The sequence below is a fragment of the Orcinus orca genome, chromosome 11, assembly GCF_937001465.1.
Source record: "Orcinus orca chromosome 11, mOrcOrc1.1, whole genome shotgun sequence".
Taxonomy (NCBI): Eukaryota; Metazoa; Chordata; class Mammalia; order Artiodactyla; family Delphinidae; genus Orcinus; species Orcinus orca.
The window spans coordinates 98576711-98592640 of record NC_064569.1 but is presented as its reverse complement, the minus strand read 5'-3'; the positions used below and the strand labels follow the sequence as shown (position 1 = coordinate 98592640).

Below are 15930 nucleotides of genomic sequence, written 5' to 3'. Positions count from 1 at the left end.
TGAGACAGGAGTTGGACCTAGTTCAGGGATTCCTGGGGGCTTCCCTGGAGAAATGATGGCTGAACTGGATGGGAAGGGTGGGAAGGTGCAAAGAAGTTCCAGGTGGAGGAAAAGGCAGATGTGTAGCTCTCGCAGCTGGAAGGACAATGGCTCACTGAGAAATAGAAAGAAAGCCAGTGAGCAGGAGGGCGGGGTGAGGAGAGGGACCCAGGGGCCTGATGGGTCCTGCCGCCTTCAGGCCAGGACCTGGGCCCGTATCCCAGGGCCAGGGGGAGCACACAGTGCTAAGCAGGGAAGTGACATATTCACGTTTGGATGTTGGAAAGATCACCCTGATCCTGATTCTCAACACCCAGCTGGTAAAGAACATTCTTCTAAGAGAAATATAAATGTGACTGAGGTTTAGAAAGGATTAGAGGATTACTATTCATTTCATTAGGGGTGATGATGATGATATTGCGGTTATGGAAAAAATATCCATTTTTAAAAATCAAGGCACATATTGAAGCATTTAGGACTGAACAATCACCATGTCTGAAATTGACTGTAAAATATTAAGGAAAAAGACAAATGAAGAAAAATGGCAAGATAATTAACAATGGTTTAAATTAGGTGATAGGTACAAGGAGTGTCCATTATACTAGTCACTCTACTTTGGGGTTTATTTGAAATATTTCATATTAAACAGAAAAAAAAAGAATAGCAAAGAAAGAAGAAGGAAAGACAAATAGGTAGATCAATGATACATAGATAGACGAGCAGACAGACAGACAGATAGAAAAGATAACACTGGTTGTCCAGGCTGGGTTGGAGGGGCCAGGCCTCCCAGGCTGGGCAAGCCCATGAGGACGCTGTCCATTGCAGGTAAATTCTAAAATGACCACCAAGTAGCCTTGTATAATCTTCTCCCTGTGAGTGTGAGTGAGACTTATAGATATGATGGGAGATCGCTCCCATAATTATGTTATGTTAGATGGCAAAAAGGAACTTTGCAGGTGTAATTAAGGTCCCTAATCAGTTGAGTTAATCAAAAGGGAGATTTTCCAAGGTGGGCCAGACCTAATCAGGTGGCTCTTCAGAGCAGGAGCCCTAAAGACAAGGAAGTCAGGAGGATGAGCTCCTGTAGCCTGAAAGGCACAGCTTCCATGAGTTCTACAGCTGCAAGGAGATGCATCCTGCTGACAGCAACATGAACTTGGGGAAGGACCTGGAGCCTCAGATGAGACGACAGCCCCAGCTGACACCAGGATTCCAGCCTGTGGGACTCAGCAGAGAGCCCAGTTGCGCTGGGCCTGAACTTCCGACACACAGCAATTGTGAGACAACAAGCCACTCAATTAGTGATGGTTTGTGACGCAGCAACAGGCAACAAATACACTGTTAAAGAGTTTAGGTGAAAGGATCAGAGGCTTGGATTAGGGTAGTGACAGTGGGGATGGTGTGAAGGGGGTGGGCTTGAGAGTGTTTAGAGGTTCAAATCGCCAGATGGATTAGATAGGAGAGTGAGGCGGTGGGACGTCTGGAAAGACTCCTAGATTTCTGGCTTGAGCAATTGAGAGGCGGGCCTGCAGGAGGACGAGACCGGAGGGACAGCCTAGGTGTCCCTTCAGGCATCTAAGAGAGCTTGCCAAGCAGGCTGCTGGGCCCGGGGAAGGTGAGGGCTGGAGATGAAGCAACATGGGCAGTCGCTGGTGTGCAACAGAGGCTAGCGCCAAGGGGCATGAGGAGATGGGCCCAGGACGGAGCCTTGGGGATTTGACTCTGAAAGTGCCTGGAAGGGCTGATGGTGGAGGCATGGGTGGTGTCCCGAAAGCTGGGGAAGGGAAATGCCTCAGGGCGAGGGGCAGGGGCTTAGGCTGCATGTGACATGGGCCACCAAGGCCTGCCATCATGACCTCTTCATGACCTTTGCACTCTGTCTTCTCCCCTTCCCCATTACCACTGGACAACTCCAGCCCAGGACTCCTGGCCCTCCCCCGGCCTCCTTCAGCAGCCTCACCCCCCTCACTGGCCTCCCTGACTCCAGTCCCTACCAATTCTCCAGGGTCCTTCTTATACACTCACGTCTGAGATCACGTCCCTGCTTGGGACTCCCTGAGCTCCCAGGGCAGCTCCGGGAGGGCAGGATCCAAGTCTGACTCACCTGCTACTGGGTCCTATGTGGGTGCTGGTGACAAAGTTGCAGATACTACTGCGGTTTGTGATATTTCTGTGGTCTGCAGCCTGCAACCATACTGAAAGGAAAGATAATTTAAGATAGGAGTTTGTGAGAATAAAGATGTGATTTTTTTTTTCCCCACTCAAGTCCACAGACCTCCTGAATCCTAACTACCAACCCTAAGATGAAGGGTTGGAGCTCCATCCGTAACGACGCATGAATTGGTGCATGGCCAAGAAGGAAGACACTGTCAGCAAGCAGTGGCAGCAGTTCGGCAGGGCCGCTTTGAGTGCAGGAGGACAGATTGTCTTCCTTAAGCAGGAAGACAAGTCCATTGACAGCCAGCCTGTCTGCAAGGAAGAGCCAGCATGGGAGGGCCTGGGCTGAGTCTGAGGGTCAGAGGGCATTCTAGGCAGAGGGCACCCCATGAGTGACCCCAGGCAGATCCCACCTCTCTGGGCCTCCGTCCCCCATCTGTGTGATGAGCAGGTTGGTTCCCAGGCCTCTCAGGGCCTACAGTTCATCTCTGGTAAGGAGGACCCTGACAACCAACATGCCATCCAAATGTTCCCCTTGGTTAAGCGAGGGCTCATCGTGAACCTGCCCTCAGACCCACGGGTAAGCAAGAACAGAAATGCCTCTCAACTGGCTCTGGTGGGAAGGGGAGGGTATTGGCTCCGCTACCTGAAAGGCTGGGCTTCCCTTCCTGTCCCTCAGCCCTGCTCTCCTCTGTATGGACTCCGTTCTCCGCCCCTTCTGCTACCCGGGTGGCTGTCAGAAGCTCTCTTCAGGCAGCCCCACTGCAAAGACAACCCAAGTCCTGGGATTGGCTCCGACTGGACCAGCCCTGGACCAATCACTGTAGCCGGGGAGATGCTGTTTTCTGACAGGCGGGCCAGGTCAAGTGCTCACCCCACATGGACTGAAACGGGGGCTGAGTGGGCCCCAGAGGAAATTCTGGTAAGAAGAGGATGGAATGGATGGATGCTTCGCCTGCAAAAGTAGCAAAAGCCACTGCAAGGGGTTGAACAGTGGCCCCTCAGTGCCCCCACCCCAAGTTATGTCCACCCAGAACCTGTGAATGTGAGTGACTTTGTGGGGAAAAGTCTGCAGATGTAGTGACGTTAAGGCTCTTGAGATGAGAGCGTCCTGGGTTTAGGGTGGGCCCTGAATCCAATGTCAAGTACCCTTATAATAGGGAGGTAGAGAGAGATTTGAGCCACAGAGACGCAGAGGCATGGAAGCCATGTGACAACGGAGGCAGAGACTAGAGTGACACAGCCCCAAGCCAGGGACTCCCTGGAGCCACCAGGGGCTGGAAGAGGCAGGAGGGATCCTCCCTTCAGAGGGAGCGCGGCCCTGACGACACTGTGGTTTCTGATTTCTGGCCTCTAGAACCATGAGGGAATACATTTCTGTTGTAAACCACCCAGTTTGTGGTCATTTGTGACGGCAGGCACAGGAAGCTAACACACCCACCCCAGTCTCATCGTGAAGCACCTTGTAACCCCAAGGGTTGAGAGTCTACACAGGGGCCGGGCCTCAAACATGCCCAAACTTTCTCTCTGATGCAGCCCCTTACCTGTCGCTCTCAGGATGTACCACTGTCCCCAACACTGCCATCAGAAAAGGACAGCAGTGGATGTGAACAGCTGTTGGGCTCTAAACATTCTGCAATGAGCCTTCGCAAAGTAGGTGTTAGATAAATATATCAATATGACGAAGTGAGGAATTCCCTGGCAGTCCAGTGGTTAGGACTCGGTGCTTTCACTGCAAAGGGCTGGGGTTTGATCCCTGGTTGGGGAACTAAGACCCCCACAAGCCACCCAGAGTGGCCAAAAACAAAAAATCCCCACTGAAGTGAGATCTAAGTATACAAATACAATCACTGCCTCCTTCTCAAGGCTCCGGGGCACAAATCCCAGCTGTGCTGCACCCTGGCCTTGTGAATAAGCCACTTGGCCTCTCTGAGCCTCAGTTTTCTCACCTGCAAAATGGGGATGATGAAATTGCAGTCCTGGGACTTCACTGGTGGTCCAGTGGTAAATAATCTGCCTTCCAACGCAGGGGACGCGTGTTCGATCCCTAGTCGGGGAACTAAGATCCCCCAGTGTTGCGGGGCAACTAAGCCCCCTCGCCACAACTACAGAGCCCACGCACCCTGAAGCCTGCTCGCCACAACTCGAGAGAGAAAACCTGCATGCCACAACTAGAGAGAAGCCCACGCACTGCAACAAAGAGCCCACACGCTGCAACAAAAAGATCCCGCATGCCACAGAGAAGCCCCAACGCAGCAAAAAATAACAATAAATTAATTAATTAAATAAATTTTTTTAAAAAAGAAAGAAATTGCAATCCTGCAGTTAGAGTGGGGGTTAAATGAGCTGGACGCTATGAACTTGGCCCATTGCTGGGTGTTTAAGAAGAGCTGTCTCCCTTCTCCTTCCCCCACCCCATCCCTGCCCCCCCAGTGGACCACAACCCACACTGGGGTCTGGGAGGACAGCACCATTTTCAGGCATTTGCTGGCCTCAGTCACTCTTGCTTCTGGAGGCTCTGCTCACATCATCCCAAACGTGAATGTACCCTTATAAAATGTAATTTTTTTTGCAAAATAGATTTTGAAACGGTTTTTGTAATTTTGCTCTTGAATTGGTTCCTTGACTCTACCTTTGATGACCTTAGAGCAGATACCTAACCTCTCTGGGCCTTAGCTGGCTCATCTGTGAAAGCGATAATGATGTTCCTTTATAAGTCACGGGGTCCAATGTCAACATTTGTAAAGTCATAAGACAGAGCCCGACACATAGCAAGTCCTGCAGACACGTCTGCTAAATAAGATAAAATGCCAGTAACTCTTCATTTCTGATTTCTTATCAATGACCCCGAATTCTCACTACTTGAGAGTTCTCCACTGTGGTGAAACTTTCATAATTACCACATTGAAAATAATGATGACGTAATATCACATCCTGTAGGTGTTTAGCGAAGCATCTTTTTAATTTTGTCACTTTATTTTTGCATTTTGCAGTAGTACACCATGTTGGTTGCTAATACAATTTCTACTGCCCCAAGGGGACAAAGGCTGTGTGTTCATGGGCAAGGAAAGCAACTTTCAGCAGGAACTCTGAGAGCAGGGGCTGGAAGAGCCGGGAAAAGGAGGGCAGGCTCTCCAGCTCTCTGCCGGGCTCACCCGACCTGTCCTCGCATCATGTCTGGGCTGGACAGGCCCGAGGGGACATACAGTTCAGCCTCCTCATTGACAGATGGGAGGCCCGGGGCTCTGGAGCAGAAGGGACTTGCCCAGTTTCAAACCGTGTGGTCCCAGGTCTCCCTCCGATGATCAAATTTCTTTCCCTATTTCAACCCCTCTCACATTAGCACAGCACCCCCTCCTCCTTATCCCGGGGTCCAGTTGTCTGTCCTCCAATGGGCCTTCCCTCCTGAAACCAGAAAAAGGACGAGCTGATGCCAGATGGTGTGTGGGTGGCTGTCTTCCAGGGTTCGAATCTGGCCTCCATGTTTAACTTGCTGTGTGATTTTTGAGTGTGACTCAACCTCTCTGGTTTCTGCTTGTCTCACCTAACACAGAAGAGGACACCAGTTGCCTTCTGGGGCTCAGGATTATTCTTGTCCACGTTTGTAAATCTTCTGGCATAAAGCAGTCCCTCAAGAAACGTTAGTTATGTATCTCCCCAGCCCCCAACCCCAGCAGGCACTCCCTCTTTCAAAACCTCTGAATCCTTTCTTCTCCCCAGTGTGTCGGTGTCTAATAATAATTTTAAGGTTATCCCCTCTGGGGAAATTTTAGCAGAGATCTATTAAAAAAATAAGTGGAGTGCTAAAGGTAGAGTTTCTGCCAACAGCTGAGGATGAGAAGATATTTCGTGTGTCAGGCGGACGGTGGAAGGGGTCAGAGGAGGGGAGAATGAAGGCTGTTGAAACTTTACAGGTGGTAGCACGTGAGAAGCACCCAGTGTTGGAGAAGTTGTTGCAGTCTTGAGCTGGGGGCGGTTGGATTTAATTTTCCAGATGAAAACGAAGCCTGAGGAACAGGAATTCCAAGAACCTGAGTCACAAGAAGGGGGGAAGTCAGGCTGGGAAGCTGCTGACAACACATTCATGTGACCGCAAAAAAGTTTCAACAGATTATCAGGGTGGATGAGGAAGCCTTTGAACCTGCCCCTTGGACCTTGTGCTCATCCACCCCAGGCGAGGCTATTTACTCCTGACCTACTTCCAGAAATTGTCTTTTCTATGGCCAGGGGGGTTCTCGGAGATCACCCAGCCCCACGTGCCATTCTATGGGCAGTAAAGGATGTTCAGAGAAGAGGAGCTTGGCGGCCAGGCACTCGTGTAGGAACTGGCGGCTTCTCTGACCAGTGCCTGGGAGAAGAGCTCTCTGGCAGCATTTGTTTCTAACACTGACTGGCCCTTTGAAGGAGATCAGCCCCAAACATTTAAAGAGAAAGACATGAACCTTCAAAGCTGTTGTCCCTCATACACCCAAGGATGGTGTCCAGGTCTACGGGGCAAGGATGTCGGGGAATGAAGCAACAGACCTAAACAGACCTATCAAAGCAGATCGGTTGTGGTTGACTTTTCTTTTCGCTAAACGTTGCCTTATTGCTGCTCTAGGGCTGTTTGCAAAATAAACCTTGGGGGAAAGAATCGTTGGAGTGGAGAGCTTACGTGATTCCCTCCACCTCAGGTTTGCCCATTGTCTTGGTTTTCTGTTGCTGCCAATAACAAACTAACGAAGTGAGCGCCTTAGAACAACACAAATTTATTATCTTATAGTTTCACGGGTTAGAAATACGTCTGCAGGAGGTGGGGGTGGGTGGCACTCACCGGGTTAAAATCAAGGCGCAGGCAGGGCTGTGTTCCTTTCTGGAGGCTCTAGGAGGGAATCCGTTTCCTAGCCTTTTCCAGCTTCTAGAAGCTGCCTGCATCCCTTGACTTGCGGCCCCTTCCTTAACCTTCAAGACCAGCAGCATTGCATTTATCTGATCATTCTTCTGTTGCCACGTCTCTTTGACTATGGCCAGGAAATCTCCAATTTAAAGAATGGATGTGATTACACTGGGCAAACATGGATAATTCAGGATACTCTCTCCATCTCAATAGCTTCAACCTAAACACATCTGCAAAGGCTCTTTTACCACGTAAGGTAATATATATTCACAGATCCCAGGGATTGGGGTTGGACATCTTTGGGGGCCATTGTTCTGCCTACGTATTCTTCTTTTCCCCTCAGCGGTCTCTCTAAAATATACATTTCACTTCTTTGCAGAAAAGAACATTTTCACTGTCATGGGGAATATGGCTAAACCAGAATTTTTTCAAGGATTTTAAATCTTTTTATTTTTAATTCTGTTTTACATTCTGCATATATACAGAAAAGTCCATAACTCAAAAAGATACAGTCTGATTTTTAGAAACTGACCACGCCAATGTAAATCAACACTCAGATCAAGAAACAGAGCGTGCCCTGGGACCCCAGAAGCCCTGCTCATGCCAACTTCAAGTCCAAAACATTATTCAACATTTGTTGACATTAAAAAATTTCCTGGGACTTCCCTGGTGGTCCAGTGCTTAAAAATCCGCCTTCCAATGCAGGGGACGCGGGTTCGATCCCTGGTCGTGGAACTAAGATCCCAAGTGCCGCAGGGCAACTAAGCCTGTGTGCCGCAACTACTGAGCCCACACGCTCTGGAGCCCTCACACAATAACTGGAGAGCCTGCATGCCACAAGGAAAGATCCGGAGTGTGCAGCTAAGACCCGACACAGCCAAATAAATAAACAAACAAATAAATAAATATTAAAAAAAATTCCTATGTGGGCAATACTTGGAGTATGATTGAATGAAAAGGAAAGAGCCCAAGCGCTGTTCATTTATTCATTCAATGAATATTTTCTGGCACCTGTCCTGGGCTGGATGCCAGGGAAAATGGGATGCGTTGATTCGATGAGGGTCCTCTGGCACAGAATCTATGGAGGTAACTGTGTGTGTGTGTGTGTGTGTGTGTGTGTGTGTGTGTGTGTGTGTAGGGAGTTTGTGAAAGCGATAAGAATACAAATGCATTGACCAGCCCTAACCAGAAGGCTTCCCAGGGAAAGTGGGTCCCGAAGATGAACACAGCCGAGGAGAAGAAAGGATTTCCAGCAAGGGGGAGAGCACAAGCATATGGGTGGCAGTGGGGCAGGCAGGGTCATGGTGGAGTTTGGGGAAACAAAGAGAGAGATGACCCCTGGAATTGCCAGCCTCTGGGCCCTTGCTCAGCCATTCCCATTTCCCATTTTACCAGCCTGAATCCCAGCTGTCCGGACTCAGAACCAGACGCCATAGCCCTCAGGCCAGCGTCTTCATTTCACAGATGCAGAAGCAGGCCCAGAGGAGAACATACACACACTGCTGGTCATTGGCCTCATTACTTCTCTCACTCCACACTTCTCTACAGAGCCTCCCAACCCCTACCCTCCCCTGTGCCCGGTGCTGGGGACACAGAGGTGTCAGGCTCCGGCCCTGCCCTGAGGCACGCAAGGCCTGGTGACACAAAACAAGCCATGAGGCCTGAAACACGATCCAGACCGCCCATTTCTTCTTCCAGGGCAGTTGCCATACCCCACAGTCCCTTAATGCCTATTCCACTTCCCCGCTTCCCTATCAGGCCTCTCATTCATTCTTCATTTGCACATCCCACATGTATTTACTGGGCATCTACTTCGTGCGGGGCAATGTTCCAGGCACAGGGAACACAGCTGTGCAGAAGACAGACCCCTTCGTCAGTGGGGAAGTCAGACAATGAACAGAACACATAGCTATATAATGGGATGTCAGCGGAGGTAAGTGCTGTGCTGTGAAGAAAAATAAAGCAGGGTAAAGGGCTAGAGGAGAGGGAAGCTGGTGTTTTAGGTAAGGTGGTCAGGGCAGGCTCTTAGAGGAGGTGACTCTGGGACCCAAAGGAAATGAGGAAGCATGTGTTACAAGGATGGGGAGAAGGGAAGGGGGGTGGGGCCTGGAGGCAGGCCCCTCCTTGATGGGTCTGTGGACGGAGGCTAGTGTGACTGTAGGGGGATGTCCTTGGCCATTTAGCTAGTTGGGAAATCTCAGCACTCTCCCTCCATTCGCATCTCCCAGGTCCTTAGAAATGGGCCACGGGGGCTGAGGTCTGGGAAGGGCCTCTAGCTGCCTCTCACCTAAATCTTCCTCTCTCAGTGGAGGCCAGCACGCGGATGGATGCCCACTGGACCTTGGCCTTCATCAGGAGCATGTGGCCAGCTGACCTCATACCTCTCCACGCCTCAACACCCTCATACCTAGTTAACACTCGGAGCGAGACCCCATCGTACAGCTGAGGAAACAGGCTCAGAGCCTTTCTCAACGCCCGGCACTGCGCCAGGCGGAGGAGTCTGGGGGCAGGAGGGGCTCTGCCACCGTCCCCCCATGAGACCTCTTTATGGCGGAGGGTGACCTCTTTCTGGGTTCTGAAGAGGAAGTTCCCAGGGGAAACCGGTCCTGACAACTTGACTGAGGAGAAACGGAGGGTGGCAATGGGGAGGGCAGGGGACAAAGTCAGTCTCTCGCGGGGCGAGGCGGGGCGGGGGCGGGGGGTACGGCCCGGAAGGGGCGATGGGAGGAGCTCAGAGACGCCAAACTGCCCGAGGGCGTGCAGGGGCTGAGGTCGGTCTTGGGGAGGGCCTTGCGGGGAGGGCCTGGAGAAAGTGGGCGCAGGGGTGGAGGGGCCGGCGAAGGCCGAGGCGGGATCCCGAGAGCCATTTGAGGAAAAGCTTGGCCGGAGTCGGAGGTCACCGGAGGCTAGACGCTTGCGGGGGCGGGGCCGGAGCGGACCGGGGGTTGGAGGATGGGGAAGGGAGCCAGCCCGGTAGGTCCACGGCGGGAGGTCAGAGGAGGGCGGCCTGAGGCGTGGCCTTGGGCGGGTCTGGGGTGGGGCCTGACGCGCAAGGGGCGGGGTCTAGCTGATCGGGGTCGTGGTCTTGAGGGCGGTGGCGGGACCTGGATGGCTGGGGTGTGGCCTGAGGGCGGGCAGGGGCGGGGCGGGAAGCTACCGGGGGCGGGGTCCGGATGGCCTGGGGGCGGGGCCGGGCGAGGCGGGGCGGGGCAGGCGGCGGCCTGGAGGCGGGCGGGCTGTGTCGGCAACGCGGAGGTGCGCTCGCCTCACTGGGCTCGGCAGGAGGCGGCGGAGGCGGCGGAGGCGGCGGAGGCGGCGGCGGGGGCGGTGACGCGCACAAAGGCGGATTGTGGCTTCACTGGTGCTCGCGGCGGGCGGCGCCGGGGCGGGGGCGGCGGGGCGCGCCGGGGGCCCCCGCGGGCGCGGCGCAGGCGATGAGCCGGGGCCCGGCATGGCCTCCGCGCGGCCGCCGGGCCGGGCCTGCGCCTCGGCACCCGCGCCCGCGGGGCTCCGGGCCGGGCCGCCCGCCCTCCCCGCCGCCGCCGCTGCCGCCGCCGCCTCCCCGGAACCTGCGGGCGGCGCGGAGGCCGAGGAGCGCTCGCTGCAGCACATGCTGCGCGCCATAGCCGAGGAGCGCGGCCGCCTCAGCCTGCGCCGCGAGGTCTGCGGCCTCGGTGAGTGGGGTCGGCCGGGGTCGAGGCCGGGGCCGCCGCGTCGTCGGAGTGTGCGCGCCTCTGGGTGTCTCTGCGCGTCTCTGTCTCTGCGTGTGTCTCTGGGGCTCCCTGCGTGTCGCATCCCCCTCACGCCCCCGGCTCCCCGCGTCCGGCTGTTTCCTGTGCCTCCGCGTCTCCGTCTCTGATTTTGGTCCCGAGAGCGGTCCGGCACGCTCTCGTCCCTGTGTGTCTGTCTCCCGGGTCACTCGGCGTCTCCCTCTGTCTGTCCATCCGGGCGTCTGCCCGTCTCCCTCCTTCCCCACCGTGGCTCCGCCAGGCCTCTTCCTTCTCCAAGAAGCCCTCCCCGGGGCCTCAGTGCCGCTGCAGGGAGTGCGGGCGCTGGATCTGGGGAGACCCGGAGCCCGACATGGCAGGGCCGGGGCCCCGTGGGCTCCGGGCAGACCTCCCTGCCAGCTGCCCCGACCACCGTCCCAGCTCGCCGGGAGGGCAGGTTTCCGGCGTCCTGAAGCCTTTGTCTTCCCGCACCGCTCTCTCTGCACATTGGCTCTAACTGGGGACCTGTTGGACCGTCGCCCCATGAACCCACCCGCTTGGCAGCGGGAGCGGGGCCGGCCGCCTCTCTGGGTGTGATGCTGCTCTAAGGAGGCCCTAAGTCCTAGATGGGCCGGTGACGTGGGGTGGAGGTGCCCCGTGTGGTTTGAGAGAGCCTGGGGCTCCAGGTGTAGGTGGGGTCTTCCGTCATGGCTGGGCGTGAAGTGATGGCTACTGACGGATCGTGTTCAGACTAAAGCCTGAGGAGGCCGTTTTCTCTCTGAAAAGACCCCTCCCTTCTTCCTGCGGGAATGACTTCATACCACGTTCTCAGCCACCCCCCAGCCCCACCCTCATCCCCAGTCTGGGCTGGGGCTGTCTGAGGGGGCGACAGCATTTTGTGGAGAAGGGAATGTAAACCTTGGAGATTCTGCCAGACCCACTCCCTTTCATTCACCATTGGGGAAACTGAGTCCCAAAGAGCCAGCGCATCCCCACCTAAGGTCACAAGGCATTCCAGGCCCCTCAGCAGGCCACACCCTGGAGGCTGGAAGACGAGAGGAAATAAATTTGCGGCCTCCTTTTTTGCAGGAGGCGGACTTGGTACAAGATACTTCCCCTCAGCAGGTCTCAGCCCAGCCTGCCCTGGAACAAAGCTTTCCTCAAGCATGGGGGTGGGGGTAGGGTGTCTACAGGCCGGGGTGGACGAGGACAGAGGTTCTTTGGTCTCTTCTGAAAAGGTGTCACTAATTAGTTTCGAGCAGAAATGGAAGGGTCCTCATTCGTTCATTCAGCACATGTTCATTGAGCACCTACTGTGTGCCCGGCTGCATGCCCGCCTGGCAGGCCGCCTGTCACCTGGCACAGAGTGTCTGAGAGGGGAGGGGTTGGAGGGACCATTGCTCAGGCCCCTCAGCCCTGTTTGCTCAGCAGCTCCGGGCACCCCTCCTCACTCCCCTGTCAACACGGTCCTACTGTCCTCTGAGCATCTCTCTGCCCTGTTAGACAGTCCCTGCCCCCAGGAGCCTGCACTGCCACCCCCTAAGAACAATAATTTGCTGTAGCACCTGGCATTTCCTGGGTACTCAGTGTGTGCCAGGTGCCTTACGCAGGCTCTGTCAATTCGATACTGACCTTGCCAGATATAGGAACATTATCTCCACCGATGTGGAGCCTGAAGTTCAGAGAGGCAAGACACTAGCCCAGGGACAGCCTGCGAGGAAGTTGTATAGCTGGGATTGACCCCGGTCAGTGGGACTCCAGTGCCTGTCCCCGCAAATGTCCCAACCAGGCCTTGCCGCACCTACTGCGCTGCATCTGGGGAGGGGACCTGCCCATAGTAGGCCAAGAGCACAGCCTGGTGGTTGCACTATTGCTGTGTCTCCCCTCCTGCCTCTAGTCCCCCCTCATGCACAAGCTCTTCCCATCTTACCACCCCCAGCCCCTCAGAACTCAGTCCCTGTAGTGCTCTGATGCGCTGCACTTTTATTTCTGCTCTTTTCTGCGCCTGGAAAGCTACCTCATACTTAACCTGCCCTGCAAGCACGTGCAGGTCTCCCTTCAGGCCTCAGAGCTAATGCTGCCACCCGGGGACCCTTCCTCCGCCCCCTGTCCTGCTGCCTGTGCTCTCTTTGTACCGGGTTCGCGTCCGGTGGACGAACGGACGACCATGGGTGGCACTGTGATGGTCTGTGTGGCTGTCTCCCCAGTTAGCAGGTGACCCGCCCCCACCCCCCCCCCCACACAGGGCATTGCCCAAGTCTAAGTCTCCTCAGTGCCCAGCACGGGGCCCATGCAGAGCAGAGCCCCAGGGCACACTCAGCAAATGAATGAGAGGATTACTTTCTGGGCTGGGGAATGAAGGGTGTGGACGGGCAAGGAAGTTGGAAGATCAAAGCCTTAGAAGGGCTCACGTTGCCGTCTCCTTCATTTTGCAGATGAGAAATGTGATGTTCAGAGAGGGACAAGCTAAACAGTGACTTCACGCCCAAAGTAGAGTTAGGACAGAATGATTGGCCCGAGCACCCAGGCGTGAGCCCAGAACGCCCTCCCCAAAGCACTTTCACCATGTCACCCGCTCATCTCCACTTTGCAGCTGGGACAACCTGTTACATTTATGAGTTAACTTAAACCTCCCAGATTTTTATTGTTGTTGTTTAATTAAAGCTTAGGTTGTTCAGAACTAACCTCAGGTTGTTTTGAAGGTATAAGGGAGCCTCTGGGGGAGACGCTTGACCCTGGACAATCTGTTGTCATTTCTTTTATTTATTTATTTATTTATTTGGCTGCGCCGGGTCTCAGTTGCGGCATGTGGGATATAGTTCCCTGACCAGGGATTGAACCCAGGCCCCCTGCATTGGGAGCACAGAGTCTTAGCCACTGGACCACCAGGGAAATCCCTCTTTTTAAAAAAAATTTATTTATTTATTTATATATTTATTTTTGGCTCCGTTGGGTCTTCGTTGCTGTGCGTGGGCTTTCTCTAGTTGCGGCGAGAGTGGGCTACTCTTGGTTGCGGTGCGCGGGCTTCTCATTGCGGTGGCTTCTCTTGTTGCGGAGCACGGTCTCTAGGCGCACAGGCTTCAGTAGTTGTGGCATGCGGGCTCAGTAGTTGTGGCTCACGGGCTCTAGAGCGCAGGCTCAGTAGTTGTGGCGCACGGGCTTAGTTGCTCCACGGCATGTGGGATCTTCCCGAGCCAGGGCTTGAACCCGTGTCCCCTGCACTGGCAGGTAGATTCTTAACCACTGCGCCACCAGGGAAGTCCCGCTGTTATCATTTAAGTAACAGTGTCTGTCTATGAGATGAGAGAAAGCGACTACGCCCTTCTCCCTGCCCGCATTGTCTCTTGGTTGCATGATGAAAAGTACCTTGGAGATCCCAACCTGATTTTTGAATCTGTCTGCTGTGGCCTCTGCAGTAGAGGCATTTTTTTGAGGACTTGCTCCATGCCGGGTGGGGGGATCAGCCTTGATCCGTGCTGCGTGGGGTGTGGGTGCAGTTGAGGGGACAGAGAGCCAGATACACAGGTGACTTGGCTGAAGTAAAAATCCTGCTGGAAGCAGCCAGGGCTGTGCAGGATTTTGAGCAGGATTTTGATGTTTTATCCACAGGAAACTGCCTGTGATTCCAGGTAACAGGTGAGCCAGGCTGATGGCTGAGGCGGCCTGAGCGGGGCTCCAGAGTCTGAGTTGGGAAGAATCGGGTGGTCCAATGCCCACATGTTGTGTGATGCAGATGTCTGTAACAAAGGTGGAGATAGCCTGCCTGACACTTCCTCCTGGGGCTTGGGCCTTCGCGCATGCATGCTGTGTGGGCAGGCTCCCTTCAACAGGGGCAGCACACCCCTGGCGTTTGGTCAAGTCACGTGGACACGACTCGGGTCTGAGTGGCAGAGGGGCCTTTCCCATGCTGCTTGTCTTTGGGCCCTGCCTAGGCTGAGCGTTTTATTTTATTTTATTTTTTCAATTTATTTTACTGTATTGTTTTTTCCCATGGCCGCGGATGGCTTGCGGAATCTTAGTTCCCCGACCAGGGATTGAACCTGTGCCCTCGGCACAGTGAGAGCGCGAAGTCCTAACCACTGGACTGCCAGGGAAGTCCCCAAGGCTGAGCATTTTAGAGCTGTTTATTCTTGGGCCCTCGCCCCCTTTTAGGTGGCCTGGGGAATTTTCTCTCTCTTCGGAGTGCTGTGGGACAAAAGGAGTGTTTCACATTCACCATTTCCTTTTATCGTCAAAATAATCCTTTAAGGTAGGTATCATTAAACTGCTCTCTTTGTCCTGGTGAAGAAACACAGGGTTAGAGGTGAAGTAACATGCCCCAGTCCCATGGCCAGTAAGTGGCAGAATCTGTCTGGGCTCTTAGCAGGGGTGAGGCCCTCACACCTGTCCTCGGGTGCGTGTGGCCTGGCCACCATAGGTGTGCTCAGCTGCCTGGCACGAGGTGGGCTGAGGAAGGGCCCAAGTCGAGGTGTGAGGGGTTGTGAGGGGCACAGAGAAGGGAGCCACCTTGGCCGACCAGCGGGGTTTGTGCAGGCGTGGCCTTTGAGAGGGGCTTAGGGTGGGCAGGACTTGCCTGGAGGAGCGGGGAGGCTTGAAGCCTGGCTGTGGGAGTTGAGGCTGGAGCAGTGTTTGGGGCTCTGAGCGCCCGGCTGGGACTTTGGAGTTCTTTTGGCCTGGCCTTCAGCATCTCGGCGGGTGTTTGACTCATGGACCGGCCAGCACTGGAGAGGCCGTTAGCACGAGGGATGCTGCTCACGTGCCGTGTGCCAGCCCTGCTGGACCTGCAGCAGCACCTCCTGTGGAGGCAGGTTCTGTTAAAAGCCCATTTTGCAGATGAGGAAACGAAGCTTCAGAGGGGAAAATGACTCACCCAAGGTCACGTAGCTGGGAGGTAGCAGAACTGGGGTTCCTGGGGTTCCAGCCGAGGCATGTCAGGTGCCAGTAGCCGTCCTGTAGAGAGTTCTGGAATGAGCCAGGGGGGAGACTGCCTTCCTGTGAGCCTCGCCTCTGCGCTGAACACCTACACGTGCCAGGCACCTGACACCACCCTGTGAATCGGGAAGAGGACCTTGCACGCTCAGCCCAGCCCTCTGTCTTGCTCGGTGCAGTATAGCTGGGCGTAGTGGTGGGCGGGGGATGTTCATGGGAGGT

General features: G+C 54.6%; 1 protein-coding gene across 1 annotated transcript in view; it reads left to right on the top strand.

The window, feature by feature from the left end:
* The first annotated feature begins 10486 nt into the window (after positions 1 to 10486).
* KIAA0930 (KIAA0930 ortholog) overlaps positions 10487 to 15930 on the top strand; it is a 44488-nt gene continuing 39044 nt past the window's right edge. The window contains exon 1 of the mRNA XM_012536591.3: positions 10487 to 10746. Coding sequence (XP_012392045.3) covers positions 10524 to 10746 — 223 coding nt within the window. The 5' untranslated portion in view covers positions 10487 to 10523. The remainder of the gene's footprint in view (positions 10747 to 15930) is intronic.